At 39.6% G+C, this 21,950-nt stretch overlaps 1 protein-coding gene across 2 annotated transcripts; it reads left to right on the top strand.

Moving 5' to 3' along the window:
• Nucleotides 1-949: 949 nt before the first annotated feature.
• LOC147145111 (extracellular calcium-sensing receptor-like) lies at nt 950-14,848 on the top strand. 2 transcript variants are annotated; one of them, XM_086035329.1, is made up of 11 exons: nt 950-961; nt 5,718-5,971; nt 6,036-6,339; nt 7,628-7,714; nt 8,800-8,907; nt 9,365-9,531; nt 9,606-10,059; nt 12,378-12,608; nt 13,002-13,125; nt 13,192-13,664; nt 14,376-14,848. In XM_086035329.1, exons 2-11 carry the CDS (start codon nt 5,787-5,789, stop codon nt 14,808-14,810), a joined length of 2,568 nt encoding a protein of 855 aa, XP_085891455.1. In that variant the 5' UTR covers nt 950-961; nt 5,718-5,786; the 3' UTR covers nt 14,811-14,848. The 2 variants fall into 2 exon arrangements, with proteins under 2 accessions (XP_085891455.1, XP_085891454.1); XM_086035328.1 differs by lacking the exon at nt 950-961 and having other exon boundaries at nt 5,709-5,971.
• The last annotated feature ends 7,102 nt before the right edge of the window (nt 14,849-21,950 follow it).

The raw sequence follows: 21,950 nt of genomic DNA, 5'->3' as shown, positions 1-21,950 counted from the left end.
GGGCCACATTTAATTAAAAAAAATAGGATGTTTGTGTGTTTGCAGTGATGTCAGTGTATCAAACACCGGAGTTCTCCCGAGGGTGAGCCATTTGGGATGTGAACAAGGTCTGGTGCCTCGGGCTTGACCTTGACTTACACCTGAGGTATACAAACACACACATGCATACACACGCACGCACACTGACCCACACGCACTAACAAGCTTAAAAAGTCCCTCAGGAATTAATTGTCTCTTGCCTTTTGTCACAACTTGCTTTTGAAAATGTTGCAACATAACCTCCCAGAAGAGTCTTAGGATGCACGGGAAACATTGAACAAGGTCACTTGTATTTGACCTTGATGTTCAACAAAATACAATGATTTCAACTTTTCCCTCAGCTTCCAATTTAGAATTGGACTGTCAGTCTTGCTTGGGAACTGCTAAACATTACTTGAAATTTTGAGACCTTAGATAAACGTGACTTAGGCAAGGGTGTCCAGATCCGGTCATCGAGGTCCTCTATCCTGCATGATTTCGATGTCTCCCTCCTCCATCCAACACACCTGATTTTGATTTAAGTGATCAGAATCGTCATCAGGCTTCTGCACAGCTTGCCGATGAGCTGAGCATTTGAATCGGGTGTGTTGGAGTTTGGGGTTTGAATCTCAGTTGAGCCAAGAACTGCTCAGGATAAAGAATGTTAGGCAAATGTCATCACCAGGTCAAAGTATCTACAGATGCTCAGTTCGGTTATTTGAGGCTTTAGATATTTTGAAATGCTCGCTACTGACGTTTGTTGTTCTTTAAATGGTGGTTGCATTTTGATTTTTAGACAATAAAGTTCCATCGAGGGAGGGCACACAGGCCTCTCTGCTTGTGATGAGAATAACGGTGAGCTCGAAGTGGCAGACCCAGAGCATCCAACTCTGCTTTTGTTCTTCCCAGAAGACCCAGTGAGTAACTGGGAGTGAGTTATTATGTGAGTGGAAGCACTGCTAACTGTGAGTAACCGTGAGAGTGGTAACTGTAAGTGTGATTAAGTTATTGTCAGTGAGTAATTGAGAGTGCGAGTGAGTAACTGTGGGGATAAATGTGTGAAATTACAGTAGGTGTGTTAGTGAATAATTATGAGTGTGATTGAGTAATTGTGGGTATCTAATGTAAGTGTGTCTCTGTGAGTGCAATTGACTAACTTTGTGAGTGTAAAACTGTCAGTGTGACTCACTGCGTACCGAGTGACTGAACTTGTAATTGTGAGCATCATTGAGCAACTGACAATAACTGTCTGCGTGATTAACTCTGTGTGTGTGTGTCTGCGTGAGTGTAATTGCTAAAGTAACTGTGTGTAACTGTGGGAGAGTGAGTGAATTGCTGTGTAAGTGTGACTACAGTAACGGTGTGTGTTTGCCCGTGAGTAACAGTGTGAGTAAATGCAGTGACTGTATATGAGTAACTTTTAAAGCAACTGTGAATAAGTAGCAGTGAGAGTAACTGTAAGCGTAAGATTGAGTGACTGTGTGACTCTGATTGAATAATCTGTGTGTGCGTGTACCTGCGTGTGTATGTGTGCCTGTATCCATTTTCATTCAAGAAAAATTGGTTTTATCGATCGTTGTCAAGTTGTGTTTTACATTTTGTGCATTGTTAATGAACTAAAAAATACATAACTCTTCTGTGTGCTAAATAAATATTGGAATAAATTGTACTCTATTTCAATATTTAGAGATTCCGATTGCATTTGATTGTTCGACGAGCAAATTGATTGTCGTAATTTGCAGACCCCCCCATATTAGCCTTAGCCGCCCACTGGCTACCACTAGGAGAAAAGTTGAGCTCCGCCACTGCTTGTGTCCAGTGTGAATGTTCTCCTCCCCCTGCTTGGGTGTGCTTTCTTTTCGTACTCTGCTTCCTCCAATTGCATTCCACAAACATGCATGTTAATTTCTTTGAAGACTCTAAATTATCATGGGTGTGAATGTGAATGCAAGAGTGAATTTTGTTTGTTTATACGTACCCTGCGAGTGGCTGATGAGCTGGGATGGCCTCCAGTTTACTCATTACCTTGATGAGGAGAAGAACTAGAGAAAGTGATCGATGGGTTGATTTTTAATTAGAAAAATTTCCAATTTGATGTGAGAGACACATGCAAACACACACACACATGCGCATGCGAACTCCCACATGCACACCCCCACACGCGCGCACACCCCCACACACACGCACACACATACATTAATATGATGGACTACTGGGCCATCTGCTGTTTTTATTGTGCAGATACAGGTGCTCAGCTTCTTATGTTTAAAAGAACTCACAGGTGGTGGGTGTGAAAAAAAAATGTAAATATTAATAAGATTTATATAGCGTTGGGTTGGGCCTAAACCTCCTAAGTCACACTATGGTGAATTTCATATTTTTCAAAAATCTACAGTATACTGTTAGTCAGTCCACATACATGGGTGTTATTTTTACATATCATTGACCAATCTAAAGTGTTGAAAATGGCTTGCTCTCTTTCACGATGGAATGCTAATGGTTGAATAAAATTGCCATTTTTGGGGTCTCCTGAAAAGGAAATTAAAACACAAATAGAAACAGCAGAAAAGTGTCAGTCTCACATCGGGTCAAAAGCCAAAGAATAGAAATGTGTCTTCAAACGGGTTTCTGACAGAAACTGACAGCAAGTGGGCTTGCCTAACATTTAAAGTAAGGTCATTCCAGAGGTAAGGACCAGCGAAAGAAAAGGCTTGATCCCCTCTGAGGCTTCGCTGAGTACTCGGCACATCCATTTAAACACATTAACAGAAAATTCTATCATCGTTTATATATACAAACACGTACATGTCATGGGTTAACATGAAGGTACAGTGTTTGGTCTCTCGCTGTATGTGATTTTTTTAAATGAAAAATTATTGCTTATTCCTATCCTTAAATAGAAATTAACCTTTTTTTTGTGAGTGTGTGTGTGTTTTAATTAAGGGTCAGTCAATTAATTCTTTACAAAATGCAGAAAACATGGATACACTTTAAATAAAAATGTAATTATATGCCAGACTTCTCCCATGACCTCAACATTAAGCGGTATTTGATCAAATGTGTAAATATCAGGTGCCAAAGTCAGTCAGTTCAATTGTTTTCAACTTGTCCAGTGCTCCTCCAATTAACCGTTAAATAAATTAACCACGCCGCACTTGATGAGCATGTGTGTCTCCCAGGCAGCCTCACGCCCACATGGCATCAGTCTTACTGGAAACTCTTGCTTGTCTTTGCTTGCCTGGCAGCCCACTGGGAATCAAGTCAGCCGGCAGCCGAAGGAGCGCATTCTCACTCAATCGACACAACAACACATTTAAGTGTATCCCAAGTGTGTGTTATGATCCGCTCCGGCATCTTATTATTGCTGCTGACTGACTGATTAAAGTGAAAAACATCACCAATCCCAAGGCATACCCACAGCTGATACCTTCAATCTGTTAGTTTGTCCACGTTAGACATGCAAACTCTGAAGTGATGTGAGGAGTATCCGATGAATATATATATATATATATATATATATATATATATATATATATATATATATATATACATATATTAGTGCTGTCAATTGCTTAAAACGTTTAATCGTAGTTAATCGCATTTTTTCATAGGTAACTTGTAGTTGATCGCACATTTTATTTACTGTAAGAAATATCCCTTGATTTTTGTGTCCCATTATTTTCTTGCATTTTAATACCCTTAACATGAATAAGAGGATTGATTTTCTTATGCAAATACTTTAATACTATTAAATTGAAGTCAACCCAAACATTATTTTTCAAGAATATGCTCTATGCGAGCCCACTAGTTGAAACAAGGCATTCTGATAAGTATTGCGTTTGTGGAATAAGAGTTAATCCACCTGTTTTTAGCCATCACAGGGGGCCGCCATTTTGTCACGTCTGTCGACGGAAAATGACATCACAGTTGCTCAGGGCTCAGGTAACGACCAATCACAGCTCACCTGTTTTCTGAAGCTGAACCGTGATTGATCGTTATGTGAGACCTGAGTAGTTGTGATGTCATTTTCAGTCGACAGAAGTGATAAAATGGCCGACCCCTGAGATGGTCAAACATTTATGGATTTTACAACTTAACTCATATTCCACAAACACGATATTAATCAGAATGCCTTGTTTCAACTAAGGGGCATGCATAGAACATATTCTTGAAAAAAAATGTTTGGGTTGACTTCCCCTTCAATGGAAAAAACAAGCATTGGATTCAACTCTTGCAAACAGCCCCTCAGCCCTTTCAAACACACACACATACACGCACTCTCACACGCGTCCGCGCACACACACAATCATTTACATTGGTGTTGTTCTGACAGATATTTATTGCTTCTTTGAGGGCGACTTGTTGCTCAAGGTCTGCTTGGTTTTAGAACTGCGAGAGCAGTCATTTTTACAGATGTCACTTTTATTGCGCTTTGGCAGTGACTTCATCAAAAAGATGAAAGAAAATTAGTTAATCAGAAAAATGTCAATAATTAATCGTGATTAATCTTATTTTTCAACTACAATTTTTCTCAAAGCTTTTGAACCAATATTTACTTCAGTAAATTCTTGGAATTAATATGGAAAAAAATAAAAGTATATTTTGATTCAAAGACTTTTCTAATAGCTTTTCTTGATGTAATGTAAAGTGCTTTGTTGCAGCTGTATCTGTTATGAAATGCACTATAAAAAAGAAAGTAGTATTGTATTGTATTGTATTGTATAAAACACAACAGTTGAATGATACACCAAAGATGTACAACCAACATGATATTTGAATTTGACTTTTCAAAGTGTGCAAATTATTTAGGATTTCTCTAATGAGCCGTTGAGCAATTTTTTAAAGTAAAACTACGTAAAAGTCAGACAGTGATTCTCTTCTGCACAGTGAGCAGAGGTCTGCTGCTACAGGAAGTAAATAAAACTGAGTTGAGTTATCTTTTTTAGTGCGTTATAAAATGTAACTTTGACATTCTTAATATATATATATATATATATATATATATATATATATATATATATATATATATATACATGTGTGTTTTGTGTGTGTGTGTGTTTGTATATGTGTGTATATGTATAAAATACACAAAATAAAATATCTAAATTAATGTTGGAAATACCAAGGCAACAAAAAATGCTACTAATAGTGGGTCATAGTGAAAAACAATACTAAGTGCGTGCAGTGTTGACTACACTCATTTGTTTGCTGTATTGCCATTGAGGTCTTGCGTCTTTTACAATTTGATTACACCTCCAATACGGAGACTAGTGTGTGTGACTAGTGTTGCATATTTGCATGTGTAAGTGTGTGTGTATCGGTCCGTCTCTTCGTATCACTGAAGGTTGACTTAGGCCTGCTCAGGCGTGACATGGAGACATGACACCGCTAATTTCTCGTCTGTTTGGGCCTCCTTGTTATGGTTGTTATTTACATGGAAACCAGGTTTCCTTTTCCATTGATTTGCTCGCTCGGGGGAAATCAGTTTTATTTGACAGCGATGCTATGTGACAGGAGGCATATACAGTGTACATTTAAGGCTATAAATGCCCGTGGCTTGTCTATGCAGCGCTTACGCTGTTATAATGAAGCACTGTGTCAGATGCTCATTAATGAGCATTTCAGCTGAAACAAAATAACTTGCAGCATTTTAAATCATTTATTTTTTATAAGCGACATATTCGAAGATGATGTTTCAGGTTTGGAGTAAGCCCGGGTGGAGGTGTCGGAGAACAGAACTGGTGATCTGTAGCGTGCTGTGGGTGGCGATGTTCCCCCACAAATCCTACCAAGACCGGAACCAACATTGTGATATGATCCCAGGTTCTATGAGCCTGCCAGTGCTGGGGAAAAAAGGGGACATCATCTTGGGGGGGCTCTTCTCGCTTCACGATATGGTGGTGGAGCCCAGTCTTACGTTCACCACCAAGCCCCCACCCACGCAATGCACCAGGTAATCACTTGGAGGAGATGATAACAACTGAGCAGATTTAATTTTAGTACCATTTTCCCCACAGATTTAACTTCCGGACATTCCGCTGGATGCAGACCATGATTTTTGCCATCGAGGAGATCAACAGGGAGGGTAAACTGCTTCCCAACATCACTCTGGGATATAAGATCTTTGACTCGTGCAGTACCCCCCACCAGGCTCTCAAGGCCGCCATGGAACTGATAGGCAGCGAGAACGCTTCCATGGCCAAAGGGGGGCTGCAGGACCACAGTATCTGCAGGGGGGCCGTACCTGCCGTGATAGGGGATGGAGGCTCCACTCAGTCTCTGGTCGTGGCCCGTTTCTTGGGAGTCTTCCATGTGCCACAGGTCAGAGGCAAATAACATTTCAGTTGTTTTTTTTGTTTTTTTTTGATGGAATTCATTCTGAAGCCAACAATTCTGGACTCATTTTGATCAAGGGTGGATGCATACAGTTGATGCAGGTTTGGGGAGTAATCAATTCCATGTAATAATACAATTTTGTAACCTAATTACAAAATGTATGTAATTGTAAACCGTTATATTACTGGGAGAAAATATGTAATGAAATTACACTTGCTTTTGGAAAGTTTGATGATTACAATTTTATTTACACTTGAAAATAGCCTTAAAAACACAGATTATCAATTTTTTTTTTCTTCCACTTTTGCCCCTTCTAAAGTCGACGCTTGTGAATCACAAGGTGTGATTGGCTGTCCTTGGTCAAGGTCTCATCGACTTTTTATTGTTGCAGCAGTCAGCTACAAATTTGCAATAATGTTACAGGTACACAAAATCTTATTGAGTTGCAAATACAGCAAGCAATTCAGACAGACAAAAGATAAGCTTTTAGTTTTATATATAAATCATTCTGTGTCCAGTTAGATTTTTATATGGTAAAGAAAAATTGCTTTAATGAATTAAATTTTCTTTGACAAAGTGAACTTTTACAGGAAAGTTACAGTACTTGTACCATATACTGCTGCTCTAACATAGAAGTGGTTACTGAATCATTGATATTGCTAAAATATTTGAACACTGTCACGTCTTAAAATGTGAATGGTTAAAAAGTGAAGTTAACATTTGAGAGCTTTTTTTCAAAATTAATAAAAAGTAATCAAATGTAGTCAGTTACTGTATAATATTTTGAGAAAGTAATTGAAATAGTTGCACTCCTATTATATTTTCCAACAGGATAACTTGTAACTGTATCGAATTAAATTTCCAAAATAATGTTTCCAACACGGTGGTCGACTGGATAGCATGTCCGCCACACAGTTCAGAGGTCATGGTTTCGATCCCTGCTCCGGCCTCCCTGTGTGGAGTTTGCATGTTCTCCCCGTGCCTGCGTGGGTTTTCTCCGGGTACTCCGGTTTCCTCCCACATTCCAAAAACATGCTTGGTAGGTGGATTGGACACTCTAAATTTGCCCCTAGGTGTGATTGTGAGTGTGTGTGATTGTTTGTCTCTGTGTGCCCTGCGATTGGCTGGCAACCAATTCAGGGTGTCCCACGCCTACTGCCCGAAGACAGCTGGGATAGGCTCCAGCATGCCCGCGACCCTTGTGAGGACAAGCGATATAGATAATGGATGGATGGATGTTTCAAACACTGCGTATGTTATTTATGTCTCTTAGGTCAGTTACTTTTCTAGCTGTGCTTGTCTGAGTGACAAAAAAGAGTTTCCTGCTTTTCTAAGGACCATGCCCAGTGACATCTTCCAGGTGAGTGACACTCATTGCTGAGATGTCTGTGTGTGTATGTTTATATAAATATATTTAAGTAAACTCAGTCTGTAGCTTCAAGAAGAAATGACAAACAACTGGCGAAAGGTACTCATGTTGGCAAAAAATCCTTTAAACACTTGAATATAGCCTATTTGGATTCATTAGTTAAAGCCTTGTGAATATTGGCAGCTCAAAATGCAGCTTGAAATTGTATAATCCCGCTTTGTTATGGATGGTACTATTTGTCTGTGTATGTAGTAGCATGATGGAAAATTGTCTTTTTTAATCAATTTTTGTTGTGTTCATCTGTATTCCTGGACCAACATTAATTTCCATTGAAAAACATCAAACACATGTGCACTGTATCTTGTAAAATATTTATTTTTACTTCACAAACAATTCGATAAATGTTCTAAGTCCAAACATGTTTAAATGTATCACTGTTGTCTTTGTCATTTTTAAGTTCATTTTGTTGTATGTTGTTTGTATGGGTGTGAATTCACTTTGGGTGCTGTTGTTTACAATGTTTTTTTTAAATCAAACATGTTTTGCAATGGGCGCCACGGTGGTCGACTGGTTAGCACGTCCGCCACACAGTTCAGAGGTCGTGGGTTCGATCCCGGCTCCGGCCTCCCTGTGTGGAGTTTGCATGTTCTCCCCGTGCCTGCGTGGGTTTCCTCCGGGTACTCCGGTTTCCTCCCACATTCCAAAAACATGCATGGTAAGTTGATTGGACTGTCTAAATTGCCCCTAGGTGTGATTGTGAGTGCGGATGTTTGTCTCTGTGTGCCCTGCGATTGGCTGGCAACCAATTCAGGGTGTCCCCTGCCTACTGCCCAAAGACAGCTGGGATAGGCTCCAGCAGGCCCGCGACCCTTGTGAGGACAAGCGGTATGGATAATGAATGAATGAATGAATGTTTTGCAATGCTTTCTGTGTGTGTGTATCTGTGATTACTTGAGGTGGTATGATAATATTGATCTTGTACATTTTTTCTGCCATTTCACCTCGAGTTTAAGCATAAAACTACTGTATGATTATCCATTGTGGGATGTCGTCTCCATGGTTTATATTTACTTTAGGTGGATGCACTGGTCCAACTGGTCAAACATTTCGGCTGGACTTGGGTGGGTGTGATCGCAGGAGATGATGCATATGGCCATGGTGGTGCAAACATCTTTGCTAATGAGGTGAGTCAACAACATGGGACCATCTCGCTGTAGTCAGCTGCCACACGCAGTACATGTCCAGTACATCCCTTATTGCAGTGATTCCCGACCACGGCACCACGGGAAATTTTCCAATTTCACTCGATTGGTAAAAAGATTAATTTATGTATTTAATACAAATAATATTGTTTATCTATCAATGCCAGCAACACATAGTGACAAGCAGAACAATCTAATGCTCTTCCAGTACAGAGCAGAAGGTAAACTCTGCATGTGTCCAACAACCACCATCCATTCAACTGCGTAAGAGCTTCACTTTTTAAACAGGTCACACTGAGTAAGTACATTTAAGACAAGATACCGAATATCCTATTTGCGGCATGTTTATGGAGTGGTGTGCCGTGAAATTACTCTAATGTGCAGTATGTGCCTTGGCTCAGTAAAAGGTTGGGAAACACTGCCTTACTGTACGTCTCAGGTTAGACAACTAGGCGCATGTGTGGCCTTCCATGAAATCATCCCCAAAAACCGAGCACAGAAGGCAATTCGATCCATCATTTCCAATATCCGCTCCTCCGGGGCGCGTGTGGTCCTTGTGTTTGCCGTGGAACAAGATGCAGCGGCGCTCTTCGATGTAGCTCTCAGGTGGGATACATCTTTATTTTTCAACCAGCCCGGAGTGTGACAGTCACTGAAATATCATTATTCCATCATTGCAGAGAGGGTCTGGAAGGGATCCAGTGGCTGGCCAGCGAAGCTTGGAGCACAGCGGCTGTCCTCTCTACTCCCAAGAAGTACTGTGCCATCCTGCAGGGCTCCATGGGCTTTGCCATCCGGCGAATGCACATTCCCGGACTGCGGGACTTCCTGCTCCGCCTGAGTCCATCTAGCACCAATGCTAGTGAAGACCCTTTTCTGATACCATTTTGGGAAGAGGTTTTCCAATGCAGTCTTGGTGAGGGAAATGTTAAACCACCGTGCACTGGCGCAGAAGATCTGAGGACAGTGGCAAATATCTACTCGGATGTGTCCCAGCTGAGGATATCCTACAATGTCTACAAAGCAGTGTATGCTATAGTGTATGCACTGAGGAGCATGGGAGGCTGTGAGGATGGGAAAGGTCCTCTTACTCTTCAGGCGTGTCCAAATGTACATAGCATCCAGCCATGGCAGGTACAAAATACATAACTCACAATAAATTAGAGATATTTCAGGATTAACCTAAAATGCGCTAGAACCTTTCCATGTGAACTTACTCGTTTATATTTAACTAGAAACCAACCGTTCACTGCCACGGGAATATATATTCGTCAAGTACGTTTTTCAAAGGGTTGGCATGGAACAGGCTGAGCTTGTCTATGAAATTCAGGTTTGTACACAACTGTAATGACTAACAGATCCCTGTAGATGGCAGTGTTGCATCACTTTAGATTCGTACAGGGTATGTACAAACAAAAGAATGGAAACATCTGTAAATGTTTTTTCTGGTGGCAGAACTTTTTGTTACCCATGGTCCTGCACTGCTACATTCTCATATGGTGTTCCACAGGGTTCAATTCTGAGGCCTCTCCTGTTTTCTTTGTATCTGCTCTATTTGGGTTCCATCTTAATGAAACATGGTATTTCCTTCTACTGCTATGTGGACGGCGGCATGGTGGTCGACTGGTTAGCACGTCCGCCTCACAGTTCAGAGGTCGTGGGTTCGATCCCGGCTCCGGCCTCCCTGTGTGGAGTTTGCATTTTCTCCCCGTGCCTGCGTGGGTTTCCTCCGGGTACTCCGGTTTCCTCCCACATTCCAAAAACATGCATGGTAAGTTGATTGGATACTCTAAATTGCCCCTAGGTGTGATTGTGAGTGCGGATGTTTGTCTCTCTGTGCCCTGCGATTGGCTGGCAACCAGTTCAGGGTGTCCCCCGCCTACTGCCCAAAGACAGCTGGGATAGGCTCCAGCACGCCCGCGACCCTTGTGAGAATAAGCGGTATGGATAATGAATGAATGAATGAATGCTATGTGGACGACTGTAAGATCTATGTCTCGCTGATCAAAAAAGACACTTTCACATTGAGGCCAGGGTCACTGATGGTGTAGTGGTACACACGCCATTCTCAACAGCACTTAGAAAGAGTAATTCATGCCTTCATCACATCTCAGCTGGATTACTATAATGCACTTTGATTTGGAGTGAGACAATTCCATCAAGTTTCTCCAGTTGGTCCAAAATGCTGGCGCTCGCCTCTTGACTGGTATTCGTAAGAGGGAGCATATAACTCCTACTCTGGCGCCCCTTTAATGGCTCCCTGTACAGTTTAGAGTTATTTTTAAGATTCTATTATTTGTTTTCAAATCTTTAAATGGCCTCGCCCCATCTTACCTATCTGAGCCCCAATGCACCTGCCTGGGGCCTCGGGATTGCGGACAAGATGCTAGTAGAGGTACTGAGGACTAAGCGAAGGCTCAGAGGGGATCGAGCCTTTTCCGTTGCCGGTCTCACTCTTTGGAATGAGCTCCCGCTAAACGTTAGGCAAGCCCCCTCGATTCCCATTTTTAAAACTCGTCTTGAAACACAGTTTTATTCTTTGGCTTTTGATACAGCATGAATCTGTTTTTTTGTGGTTTTTATCGTCTTCATTATGAATTTGATTTATTGTTTGTATGATTTAGTTTTGCTCCATGTACAGCACTTTTTATACAGTGGTGGTTGTCTTAAAGTGCTTTATACAGTTGAGTTGAGTTGAGTCACAGAACACAATATTCTGTGGGTCTTGAATGATCAGTCAAAATGCTCTTAAAAGGTTGTGCAAACATGGGCAAACCTGCTTTGAAATCAGTTGGCAGTGAATGAGTTAATCTGACCTTCCTATTTTCCAGGTGAACTTAATTAATTTTTACCACCTAACATTCTAAATTGTTGAATGCACGTTCAATCATTCAATGTTTCAATATTTGTTGCATACCTTGCTCTTTAACAAAGAGCCAAAATACCTAGAGCAAAATACACAACAGGCATTTGATCCATGAATCGACCAATACATTTCCTGGTTCAATTAGAATTGATATTTAATCAAAACTATTCATCATGCTGTTCACATTTTAACATCACAAGACCAAGATGACACTAATAATTGAACAACAGGCTTGCCATTGCAAGGTTTCAAACAGGATGCTGTCAAAGGGATGTGGCCAATGGTCTTACAGTGGCACAGATTGTCATCAGCAGATTGCCACAATGATACAGAGAGGTTGGGAGAGACACGAGAAGGCATAAAAGTGGACACTCTTGGAGATTTATTGGTCACTTGATGGATTACATTTCTGTTGTGAATTTTGCCATTCAGTTCCTTGTTAGAGAACAATAAGTTGCGCAAAAAACTACTGAAAAATTGAAAATTTGGATCATCCTGAAATTTCACCCAAAAGCCGTACACCTTTTTGAGAGTAGTGTAGTGATTTTTGGTTCTTAATCATCTAACCAATACTCTTTATCCTTAGCTGCTTCACTATGTAAAACAAGTGGAGTACTTCAACTCCTTTGGGGATGAAATCACATTTGACGAGAATGGCGACCCGGCGGCCATGTACGACCTGGTCAACTGGCAGCTGAGACCAAGCGGAGGGATGCAGTTTGTCACCATCGGAAAGTTTGACAAGACGGTCAGCGACAGACAGCAGAAGCTCCAAATCCAAAGCGAGGACATTGTGTGGAACGGCAACCAGACCCAAGTAGAGATCGCATTGAAATACTGGTGGAAACACAACATTAGGTACACTATCCAATACAAGAGCTGGATCAAAGTGTCAACAAAATCTGCCTTTACCAAAGATACAGCACAGATGGAGAGTGGTTAAATGAGGATGTTCCATTCCCACCAAGTCCGACCCGCTGTTCTATTGCGTTCACTACGATGGGTAACACATGGACAAAAGTGGTGGTACCCCTCCGGTCATTGTTGCACAATGTAAATTTTCATGCAGAAAAAGAGTTTTGGATACAGCTCTTGTATTGCATCTCTTTAGCTTGTGTGTCTTTACCTAATGACGCATCTGGTGACCGTCTCTGTTTTGTTGTGTGACTATATACGAACCAGTGTAGTTAGTGTTGCCCTTGTTGCACAGGTCCCACTATCAGTATGCAGCAACATCTGTTCTCCCGGCACCCGCAAGGCAATCCGACCTAACTTCCCTATCTGCTGCCATGATTGCGTGGTTTGTACAGCAGGGGAGATTAGCAATCAGACCGGTGAGCATACTCGTGCCTCGTACGTGACAAGACTCTCTGGTACCGTGTTCCTACGTCTCTTTCTAGACGCCATAGAATGTGTGCGCTGCCTACCCGAGTTCTGGTCCAACAGCGAGAGGACCGCCTGCATTCCCAAACAGGTGGAGTTCCTCTCATTCAGCGACACCATGGGCATCACATTGATGGCCATATCGCTCATTGGTTCCTTCTGCACCTGCGTCGTGGTCTTCGTCTTCTCCTACCACAGGACCACCCCCGTGGTCAGGGCCAATAATTCAGAGCTGAGCTTCCTTCTGCTCTTCTCTTTAACGTTGTGCTTCCTGTGCTCGCTCACCTTCATTGGCCGGCCCTCTGAGTGGTCCTGCATGCTGCGCCGCACGGCATTCGGCATCACATTTGTACTCTGCGTTTCTTGTATCCTGGGGAAGACCATTGTGGTGCTGATGGCATTCAAGGCCTCACTTCCCGGGAGTAGAGTCATGAAATGGTTCGGGCCCGCACAGCAAAAAGCCATTATTAGTCTTTGCACTCTGGTTCAGGTGAGGACTGTTCATAGACTATATTTTCGCATATTGCATCCACAAAAAAAAAAACAAAAAAAAAAAACGTTTGTCAGGACTTTGAATGTTTTTTTTTTTTTTTCAGGGATTTCTTTCCCCCATTTCCTCCTCCCCATTTTTCATGGAAAACATATTGAATGCTTAGCAATGTTTTTTTTTTTTTTTAGGATTCTTGGGGGGTTTGAAAAACAATAAAAAAATATCCCCCATATACATTTATATGGGCCATGATATGGGATTTCCTTTTATATTCTACTATTAGCTGTTTGGCATTTTTCAGTGGTTATTTTTCATTTTGTTGTTTTTGTTTTTTTAAATTGAGTTAATTTTAATCAGTTCTTAGAGTGTGGTCTTTTTTTAGTTTATATATATATATATATATATATATATATATATATATATATATATATATATATATATATATATATATATATATATATATATATATATATATATGAAAAAAAACTAAACACTAAGAGTATAGTATTATTGTTATTTTTATTTAGTTTTATAAAATTTAAATGTAGTTTTAATTAGTTAACATTTTTTGAAAAGCTCCCTATTTTATTTTGTTCACTAGAGCTTGTTTTTTTCAATTTTTGTTGTAGTTACTTTGTTCATTTTGGTTAACTATAATAACCTTGGCAGGGTCTACTTTTTGTATATTTATTAAACTTTTCACTCATACAGGTGCTCATCTGCACTGTGTGGCTCATCGTGGCTCCCCCGACCCCTCGCCAGCTGATCCCCCGCGAGAGCGCCGTTGTCATTCTACTTTGCGACGAGGGCTCGCCTGTGGCCTTCTGTTTGGTCCTGGGCTACATCGGCCTACTGGCCTGCATCTGCCTCCTGCTGGCCTTCCTGGCCCGGAAACTTCCGGACAATTATAATGAGGCACGTTTCATCACTTTTAGCATGCTCATCTTCTGCGCCGTGTGGGTGGCCTTTGTTCCCGCCTACATCAGCTCCCCAGGAAAATATTCCACAGTCACTGAGGTGTTTGCCATCCTGGCCTCCAGCTACGGCCTCCTGGGCTGCATCTTTGCACCCAAGTGCTACTTGATTCTCTTTAAGCCTGAAAAAAACACCAGGAAGCATCTCATGTCCAGAGTGGAAAAGTTTTAAGAAATACTTTCCTCATGTTGTAATAGTTCTGGAAGCATTCTCTGTTGGCTGAAACACTTTCAGAAGCACTCACTTACATTTAATTTCTAGTGTTTGTTCCATAAAATTGCACTAATTAATCCCCCAAAGTCTGTTGTCTTCATTTCATAGTGTTGGATGGATGTTAGATTTTTTTTTGTTCAATCAGATTTCAGTCTCGATGCGCTGCCATGTATCGAATCTGCCCATAGGGCTCAACATCCGTAGTGCTGATTAGCAAAAGGACCGTTACTTTAAAAAAAGAAAAAAAAACACATTTCAAATATATCCTCACACGGCGAGAGCCCAGAGCACTAATACTCAATGATGTCAGCATTTTTTTCATCATCTGATTGGTTGAGAGCAAAACCTGTTCGGGTCAACTTTGCTAAATTTGATTAAAGCTAAACAAACTTGTTGCAGTATGGCCACATTAATACATTTAAAGATCAAAATCAGCATCTCTAGTGAGTAAATATAGTATGGTCTGCATGGATAGATGGATGGATGGATGGATGGATGGATGATAGATGGATAGATGATAGATAGATAGATAGATAGATATATAGATAGATAGATAGATAGATAGATAGATAGATAGATAGATAGATAGATCAATGGATGGATGGATGGATGGATAGATAGATAGATAGATAGATAGATAGATAGATAGATAGATAGATAGATAGATAGATAGATAGATAGATAGATAGATAGATAGATAGATGGATAGATAGATAGATAGATAGATAGATAGATAGATAGATAGATAGATAGATAGATAGATAGATAGATAGATAGATAGATGGATAGATACATACATACATACATACATACATACATACATACATACATACATACATACATGCATACATACATACATACATACAAACGTATATATAGTAGTGCCTCATTCATTGGGGTTATCTGCGATACAGTGAGACAACAAAAAGTGAGCCGTTGTATGGTGAGAGGCAACAGAATTTGATTAGATTAGATTTATTGGTCCCTGTTGTGAAATTTATCTTCACTGACTGTATACATTACAGAGTGGGCACAATTGCACATCACAAACACCCAAAACAACAATAAACGACAATAAAACACAGGACAAAAACAAGGCAGTAGCATACAGGCAAGTCAGCAAGGGAGGCCTGCTATTCAAGGTGGCTATAGCTGCAAGTATTGGGCTTTTTTCCAGGTGAGCCATCCTCAACTTAATCATTCCGTATTTTCACCCCAATGGTAGCAGTCTGAAATATTGGTGTAGTGGGTGGGCTGCTATAGTGTTTGCTAGGCGAGAGATGGACCTTTGTTAAATTATGTGAGATTAGATGTGGGGAGACCAATGATTCTGGCAGCTGTGTTTGTGATGCGTGCAAGTTTGGACCGGTTAGTTACAGAAAGAATAGTGAAGAAGCATGTGGAATAATACAAAAGAATGGGTTGAATGATGCTTTGATAAAGTAATAACATTAGGTTGGGTGCAACATAAGAGTCCTTTAAGTTTGCACATAACTGGCAGTCTTTGTTGGCTTCTTTTTTGAATGTCCGTAGTGTGCTGGTGAAAGTGACCAGAGTTATTCCCAAATATTTAAATGTGTTCACTGTTTCAACTGTAAGTGTTTATGGTGGGGTGCTGGGATGGGTTGGGGGGGTCGGTTGTTGAACTGTGAGTCTTTTGTTTTATTGATATTGATTTGGAGATGGTTGTCTGTGCACCACTTGGTGAAATGGCTATCTGTGTTGTGATAGTCCAGAGTGGATTGGGTGTCTGCGTTTCACTAGTGTGTATTTTACTTGTGTTTATGAGCAACAAAAATTTCACTAGTGTGTATGAAAGCATTTCACTTGTATTTATGAGCAACCAAAATTTCACTAGTGTGTATGAGTCTATAGTGTATGAGTGCATTTCACCTGTTTATTAATTTCAGTAGGGTTTATGAGAGCGTTTCACTTGTGTGTATGAGAGCATTTCGGTAGCATGTGTGAGTGCATTTTCACTAGTGTGTATGAAAGCATTTTACTTGTGTGTATGCAAGCATTTCACAAGTGTGTATGAAAGCATTTCACTAGCGTGTATGAAAGCATTTCACTAGAGTTTATGAGTGCATTTCACCTGTGTTTATGAGAAACAAAAATTTCAGTAGGGTTTATGAGAGCATTTCACTTGTGTGTATGAAAACATTTCAATAGCATGTGTGAGTGCATTTCACTTGTGTGTATGAAATCGTTTCACTAGCGTGTATGAAAGTGTTTCACTTGTGTGTATGAAAGCATTTCAACACACATCCCTTATATTCAAAGCTATTCATGTTTTTTATTATGTTCTTAGTTTTCTATAACTGCAACATGACAATGCACGGTGGTAGTAAGAAGTCGATTAAATTGGCTCAGCCCCAAATGCAAATTTAGTTTATTCAATTATGTCAAATTAGAGTGACATTTTAAAGTGACAATTTGTCCATCCAGCATCTATACATGCATTAAACTAAATCTTATACAGACCATCCTGCATAATGAAGATTGTTTTATCGCTATCATTTTAAGTGAGCTTGTTTTCAGTTTGACCATTATATATATATATATATATATATATATATATATATATATATATATATATATATATAAAGAATGTCATTGGCGCTTCTACATACTGGTGGTAATAGTAACATAATAATACTTGTTCTTACTACTAGGGCAGCTGTGGCACAAACCTATGTTTAATACCGTTTCTAAGCACTGTATGTTATGATGCATAATAAAATTGTATTAGAATCTGCCTATTAAGCCTTTATTAGTCCCACAATAGGGACATTCTGGACATAAGACATAACTGGTCCTTGATCATTAATAGTCATATTTGCTCCTTATTTTACCACTAGGTGGTAGCAGAAGCTAGTGATGCACTGCCTTCAGCAAAGAACAAACAAAAAAATGTTAAAACATATTTTAAAACATATTGGTGAGCCAGATCTGCAAATCCATTTCAAACTATTTTTCTCTGTACATTTAAATTCATTTAACCTTTTTTTAGTTGAGGCATTAGATATATACCCATCTAATATTGAACTTTGGAGCAGACTTGCCAGCAGGATAAGGTAATAATTATCAGACATGAAATATTTTGTACAGCCTTGTGTTTGTGACAGTGTATTTTAAATTTTACACTTGTTATGAGTTGATGTAATTGTTGTCTGTCTTATTGTTGCAGAAATGTCTGTATTTTTAGAATGAACAGGTAATAAATAAATAAATTGCAGGTGAGCCATTAAGATTCAACTTAAAAATTCATAGTCATATTTATGTCGCTCAGAAACAAACAATCTTAGTCGTGTGACTTGCTGTAGCTGCTTTAGACTTGTATTGATTATTCAGAAGGAAGTGATCCGTCATTCTCATTAGGTGGTGAAGGTTTACTAAAGGAAATCCATTATCCAAACTGCTTATCCTCACGAGAGTCACGGGGGTGCTGGAGCCTATCCCAGCTGTTTTCGGGCAGTAGGCGGGGTACACCCTGTATTGGTTACCAGCTAATCGCAGACATTGCAGCATTTGTTCAATGACAAAAGATGCCGAATGTCGAAAGGTTCCAAGGAAAATGAAGAAATAATCATACTGTTGAAATATAGTGAAGAGCACTGACTCCTCAAATTAAATTAAAGCATACACTCGTTTTGATTGGGATAAAGCATTATGAAAATAGGAAGTTATCGTGGTCTCGGGCAGCACGGTAGTCGACTGGTTAGCACGTCTGCTTCACAGTGTGGAGGTCGTGGGTTGGATCCCTTCCTTCCTGTGTGGCGTTTGCATGTTCTCCCCATGCCTGTGTGGGTTTTCTCCGGCTACTCCGGTTTCCTCCCACATTCCAAAAACATGCATGGTAGGTTCATTGAAGACTCTAAATTGTCCCTAGGTATGATTGCGAGTATTTGTCTGTGTGTGCCCTGCGATTTTCTGGCACCCAATTCAGGGTGTACGACGCCTACTGCCCGAAGACGGCCGAGACAGGCTCCAGCTATAATGTCTGTGAAGACGTGGATGACTGTCTGTAGAATTATCGGTGCGTGGACATGAGGGTGCGTGTGTTGCTTAAATGCAATCAGCAGGAGGCATTGATTATAGGGCCCAATTAGGATGAGAAGCATTAAAGAGAAAAGAAGGAGTCGAGAGCTGTCATCCTTGCAAGAGTCAAGTGTTGGCCCAATTATGCCACACTTCCTGGCTTTCCTCCTCCTCCTCGCCTTTCCTCGACTCCTTGTTCTCATTCCCTTGATCCCCTTCAGCTTGAATTCAACAGGAACATTAATAAGCCTTCATGTCATAAAATGTTTGGATTGTTTTATGTGTGTCCATTGACAAAACTGCAAAAGAATCAATCAAGTGCCATCCAAATCAAGTCATTTGATTATAAAAGAAATGATCTAATTTTGTAATTAGATAATCACAAGTGATCACAATTCACTCAAAGTATTTTGCACAATAAGCAGTGTTTCCCTCATTTCATACACAAAAGAATTGGGAAGGGCCATACGAATTATTATATCATCTTATATAGAATCAACAAATCCATTATTTGTCAAGTTAAACACTCTCAAATTCTATGACTTTGTTGAATTTAAAACAGCACAAATGATGTACAAAGCTTACAATAACTGACTTTGCCACAGTATCCAGAAGCTGTTCAAAATCAGACAAGTTTGTTATAGTCTAAGGGGTAAGTGTCTTTAAAAAAATCAAGGACAAGAACAAACATAAAGCAAATGTGTGTTTCTTCAAAAGGTGCGAATTTATGGAACAATTATGAAATACAACTGAAAAGTTGTGAATCATTTTCAGTATTTAAAAAGAGGTCAAATAAATAGAATAAAAATATAGTATTACAAAAATATATAAATCAAGTATAGACACAGGAAATGAAAGTGAATCTCTTTACTTACTGTCTTTAGTTTTGGTTTATGAATATGATTATCTATCCACGTGTAAAATAGGGGCATGTCTATTTATGTTTATATTTTTGTTTTTTTATTTCTATTTATAGCGTTTACTTATATGTAAAAATAAGCGTTGTTTTTAGTTTAGTTTTATGTATGTATTTATGAATAACCCACCTTCGTATTAAAGGAGAACATGGTTTCTAATACTTTATAGTGAACAAGGGGTAGGACTAGACAAGTTTTTTTACTTCTTCCTACTCCCCTTGAACATATAAACTTTACGATCAATCAATCAATCAATCAATCAATCAATGAATATATAAAATAGGGGCAGTGTGGTAGACTCCTTCACAGTTCTGAGAAACTAAAAAAAATTCTCACCTCTCACTCAAAGTCATCTGGGAGATGCTCCAGCTCACCCGTAACCCTAATAAGGAGAAGCCCAGTAGGAAATGGATGGGTGGATTTAAAGTGCGTTTTCAGCACAAGCACCACCCTCCATACATTTTATACGTATGTGTATATATTAGGGCTGTCAAACAATTAAACATTTTAATCAAGTTAATCACAGCTTAAAAAAATAATTGATCGTAATTAATTGCCATATTTTACTGTAAATGGAAAGATAAAAGACACAAGACATATACATTCAACATACTGTTCATATGTGATATATTTTTACAACAAATCCTCATGAGATGAAAATTGAACTTTTAAAATAAAAATTATTAACATTCTTTCTGTAGTAGACAGTATTTTTACTCACTACAAAAACAATAACCCAAAAGGGCCTCAGAACAGTGACAGAAGTATTTCAAATGTGTGCAAACAAAGTGTGTGTGTAATGTACACATATATGTGGCCCTTGGAATATTCTTAGAGTTTATGTTTTCCGAGTGGTCCGTGAATTGCAAACGACTGTGATTGGCTCATATGACGTGTTATGCTCTTTTCTCCTATGAGAGTGAATGAGAAACAGTACAGTTATCAGCACGTCGTGTGTTAGATGACTTCATTCACACAAAACAAGACAGCCCCCTTCTCTACTCATTCTCAGTCGCTGTGGCAAACCAATTAATTCACATTTCTGAGATTTAAAGCTGCCCTCTTCTTTCGAAATGCTTCTTTATACTCCCGTGGGCGATATCTGCGACCTGGAGGAAACTGTACATCACCGTTTGCATTGAGTGCATATGACTACCTGCTTATTTATTGTTCCATCTGTATTTTTTAAGAATATGAATTCCCCCCCAGAGGGCCTACCTGATACTATTACAGTGAGCATCCGCTCTGCTGTTTACTGCACTGCACTGAGTGGGATTATGCATGGGTAGTCATTCTCCGCATGCGTTAAATTCATCAAATATTTTGACGCGATAAATTGCAAAATTTAATTACCGCCCAATAACGCGATAAGTTTGACAGCTCTAATATATATATATATATATATATATATATATATATATATATATATATATATATATATATATATATATATATATATCCATCCATTATCTATACCGCTTATCCTCACAAGGGTCGCGGGGCATGCTGGAGCCTATCCCAGCTGTCTTCGGGCAGTAGGCGGGGGACACCCCGAATCGGTTGCCAGCCAATCGCAGGGCACACAGAGACAAACATCCGCACTCACAATCATACCTAGGGGCAATTTAGAGTGTACCATCAACTTACCATGCATGTTTTTGGAATGTGGGAGGAAACCGGAGTTCCCGGAGAAAACCCACGCGGGCACGGGGAGAACATGCAAACTCCACACAGGGAGGCCGGAGCCGGGATCGAGCCCATGACCTCTGAACCTTGAGGCGGACATGCTAACCAGTCGACCACCGTGCCGCCTATATATGCCGCCTATATATATATATATATATATATATATATATATATATATATATATATATATATATATATATATATATATATATATTAAACATATATAATATATATAAATGTATTAGGGTGGGAACGATAATCGTTCTTTCTAACCATCCTTCATTTTATTTAAAAGATTCTGCATCGATTCAGAGGTATTAATAATCGATGATTAAAGCATAAATAGAAAAAATAATATAAAAAAATGGGCAAGGCATTATGTGCTTACGTGACAAGATGGCAGGAAAAACAAAACCTCACACGAGCGGCGCAATCCTTGTTAAAAGCATCAGTT

The sequence above is a fragment of the Filicampus tigris genome, chromosome 7 (assembly GCF_054856515.1).
Source record: "Filicampus tigris isolate MCC_2025a chromosome 7, RoL_Ftig_1.0, whole genome shotgun sequence".
NCBI classification, from domain to species: Eukaryota; Metazoa; Chordata; class Actinopteri; order Syngnathiformes; family Syngnathidae; genus Filicampus; species Filicampus tigris.
Note: the sequence above shows the minus strand (reverse complement) of the source record. Positions and strands in the feature narration are given on the sequence as shown.